General features: G+C 44.2%; 1 protein-coding gene across 1 annotated transcript; it reads left to right on the plus strand.

The window, feature by feature from the left end:
* The first annotated feature begins 234 nt into the window (after positions 1–234).
* LOC137544579 (olfactory receptor 52E4-like) lies at positions 235–1191 on the plus strand. Its single transcript, XM_068265677.1, has one exon. The coding sequence runs from the start codon at positions 235–237 to the stop codon at positions 1189–1191; it is 957 nt and encodes a 318-aa protein (XP_068121778.1).
* Positions 1192–3660: the final 2469 nt, after the last annotated feature.

The raw sequence follows: 3660 nt of genomic DNA on the forward strand, positions 1-3660 counted from the left end.
TAGCCAGATACAAAATAATTGCCAGAGCAAATGGGCAAATAAAATGTGTGAAAAATGTATGAATGCTGTTTTTAAAGTAAACCTTTTCCTGTAGCAATTATGTTTGTCTCTACAGTTGTTTTAGATTATAATTTACATATTATTTTAGTGTTTTACAGAGTGTTTTACTTTTGTATGTTTGTGTTTTTTTTTTTAGCTGATGGTGAGTTTAGCCCTTCTAGCCAGCAATAGACAATGCTCCCCGTTCCCAACAATAGCCACTACATGCCACCCACATTTCTCTTAATTGGCATCCCTGGACTGAATGATGGAACAGTCCTCAGTACATCTATTGTCTTCTGTGTCCTCTACATTTTGGTTATCTTAGGAAATGGTGCCATATTGTATGTCATCAAAGTCGAGAGGACTCTTCACTCCCCCATGTTCTTCTTCCTCTCCATGTTGGCAATTAATGACATAGCCTTCCCTACTTGCACTGTGCCCAAGACACTGGGGATCTTCTGGCTGAACGATGGTGTTATTGATGCTACCAGCTGCCTCGTACAAATGTTCTTTGTCCATTGTCTTTCTATGGTTGAGTCGGGGATCCTCGTCTGTATGGCCTATGACCGCTTCATGGCAATTTGTTCTCCTCTTAAATACCACTCTGTCCTCACTGCCTCATTGCTCAAAAAAATTGCACTTGCTATCCTGATCAGGGCCACTGTGCTCGCCATTCCATTTCCACTTTTGGTGTTGCAATTGCAGTTTTGTGGTTACAACGTTGTAGAACATTCATACTGTGACCACATGGGGGTGGCCAACACAGCCTGCAGTGACAAACGAATAGACAGTTTATATGGATTAGCGGTGTCCTTTTCTGTCTGTGGTTTTGACTTGTGCTTCATTGGACTTTCCTACACCATGATCTTGAGATCCATCTTCAAGTTGCCTTCTAAGGACGCACGGCACAAAGCCATGGGGACGTGTGGCTCTCATATCTGCGTGATCATCAGTGCCTACTTGCCTGGAATATTTACTGCTGTTACCTACAGGTTTGGAGGGAAGACAATTCCCCATAATGTCCATATATTCATGGCCAACATTTACAACTTGGTCCCCGCGTTCCTGAACCCCATTATCTACGGGGTAAGGACCAAACAAATTCAACAATACATTCTGCATATATTTACATTAAAAAAAGCTACTTAGTTATCTTACTGATGCGTAAATTGAAACTCCCGTTAATGATTTGTTCTGGAGTCGTCGAGCTGGCAAAATTCACACAACCAGTTTCAGGTCTGAAGAGAAAAGTTTTGACACGTCTGGAATCTTTGCCGAAACACATTAAGTTTTACATGGAGCGTATTTCTGTATTGTAGAAAAGTGGCAAAATTCTTTCAATGTCATCCAATTTACCCCTCAAAAGACATGTAAATATCCAAACCTCTGAGGGCTTCTCCCCCTTTTTTGTTGTAGTTAAGAAGTCAGAGTGTGTAGAGTTGGAGAGAGGGGAAGATTTGTATACAGGATTGCACAGGTGTGATCCATCGCAGGGGCAGGCAGGGTTATTTTGATGATTATAGTAAAACATTTCAGAGTGTTAATACAAGTCACTGAGCATGAGATTCTATCAACCCCTTTTTACTTCAGTTCACACCGAAGCATTTTTTTTTTTATGCAATTTTAGTGGCTGTTTATCTCTGTATTGTATTGTTTTTGTGGCAATGCACAGCTGTGATTTGGAATAGTCATGGTCAATGAGAGGCAAATTATGTTGAGTTGATGCAAATTTATGCACATTTATGGAGCTTGAAAATGAACTAATCAAATTTTACTTTAGCAGGATTTGATTGGCTCATTCTCAAGCTATATAATTTGCATCTCATTGCCATCACTGATATGGAAGGGTATCGGTTGAAAAGGGCTCCTGCCTGTATGAAAAGGGCGCCGCCATAGACATCAATGTTATTTCTGGAAATATGGGCTACAAGGTGTAAAAAAGGGCGCCCGAGTTTTGATATAGGCTACAAGCGGGCTCCCCTTTGTAGCCCATATTTTTTTCGGCTACAAGGTTTTCGGCTACAGTAGGGCGCCCTTTGTAGCCCATATTATTGCATTTTTTTGTAGCCTATGTTTTTATATGGGCTACAAGTGCTGGAAGCCGAATTATTTCATTCCCCCACTATCCATGGCGGCCTGGAGGGGGAATAGTAATTTACACATCCCGGAGTTTTTTTGTAGCCAAAGTTTTTATATGGGCTACACCAGGCGCCTTTTTTGTAGCTGAAGTTTATATGAGCTACACCAGGCACCTTTTTTGTAGCTGAAGTTGGTATATATGGGCTCCACCAGGCGCCCTTTTTTACCGGCGCCCTTTTCATATAGACCCTATGGAAGCACTTAAATGTGTTTTTAGGTCAAGAACAGATTTGGAAGGCATTCTAGTATGATCTATCTGGATAGTAAGTCTTTAGATCCAAGATGGTGAGTCATTATAAATAAATCACCTCCTCTGTGGTCTCTGATACTTCTGGCTTTTTTACATTTCCATAGGATAAGGGCCCGTTGCCACTACACGTGGGGCGATGCAGATACCGCACTATCGCACTGTGACAGAACTAAAACCAATGTACGGTAATGGACCTGTTTCCATTGCATGCTGGTTATGCGGAGGAGTGATGAGTGATCCCATCTCCACCCATGGGCAGTCGCATCTCCCGATGTGGAAGTGACGCTAATGGGAGAGGAAGTGATGCATAGCCGCATCCCATCTCCACCCATGGGCGGTCGCATCTCCCGATGTGGAAGTGACGCTAATGGGAGAGGAAGTGATGCATAGCCGCATCCCATCTGCCAGTGAGAATTTGAGGCAAATTTTACCACCTAGATCTGCGTTCGATGCATTGACTTTAACCCTCCTGACGGTCTATTAAAAACCGCCAGGGGGCAGCGCAGCAGTTTATTTTTATTTATTTTTTAATCATGTAGCGAGCCTAGGGCTCGCTACTTGATAGCCGCTGTGCAGCGGCATCCCCCACCCTCTTCGATCGCCTCCGACGATCAAGCCCGTTCGGAAATCCCATTCAGAATGGGATTTCCATTAGGGCTTCCCCAGTCGCCATGGTGACGGGCGGGATGATGTCACCAACGTCATCGACGTCGTGACGTCAAAGGGAGTTCCGATCCACCCCTCAGCACTGCCTTGCTCTGATTGGGGTCTGGGGGGGCGCGGCGTGGCGCGGCGGGTAGCGGCGAATCGGCGGGTAGCAGCGGCGACTGGTGTGCACACGCAGCTAGCAAAGTGCTAGCTGCGTGTACCAAAAAAAACATTATGCAAATCGGCCCAGCAGGGCCTGAGAAATCCTCCTGCGTGGCTTACCCCGAACTACGTTCAGGGTTACCGCCAGGAGGGTTTTTAATGGCAGACAAATGCAAAAATCTTTCAGGGCCTATTTTCAGCCACAATTTTGTTTTAAAAAGGTGTCAAACCTGCCGACTGGCATGGCGGAGGAGGATTGAGGGAAACATTTTACTCCTAAAATATGTATTATGTTTTTTACACAAAAGCTTTTTTTTAAAATGATTTTTAAAGAAGTCAATGGCCGCTGACTTTAATTGTGGTTAATAGCAAAGCCGCGGGATATGGTTGGAGGAGTTGAGTACGCCGTAGTCTGATGG

The sequence above is a fragment of the Hyperolius riggenbachi genome, chromosome 2, assembly GCF_040937935.1.
Source record: "Hyperolius riggenbachi isolate aHypRig1 chromosome 2, aHypRig1.pri, whole genome shotgun sequence".
Taxonomy (NCBI): Eukaryota; Metazoa; Chordata; class Amphibia; order Anura; family Hyperoliidae; genus Hyperolius; species Hyperolius riggenbachi.

Coding starts and splice junctions, on each gene's coding strand:
- LOC137544579 (XM_068265677.1), top strand. CDS start 235: ATGCTCCCCGTTCCCAACAATAGCCACTACATGCCACCCACATTTCTC.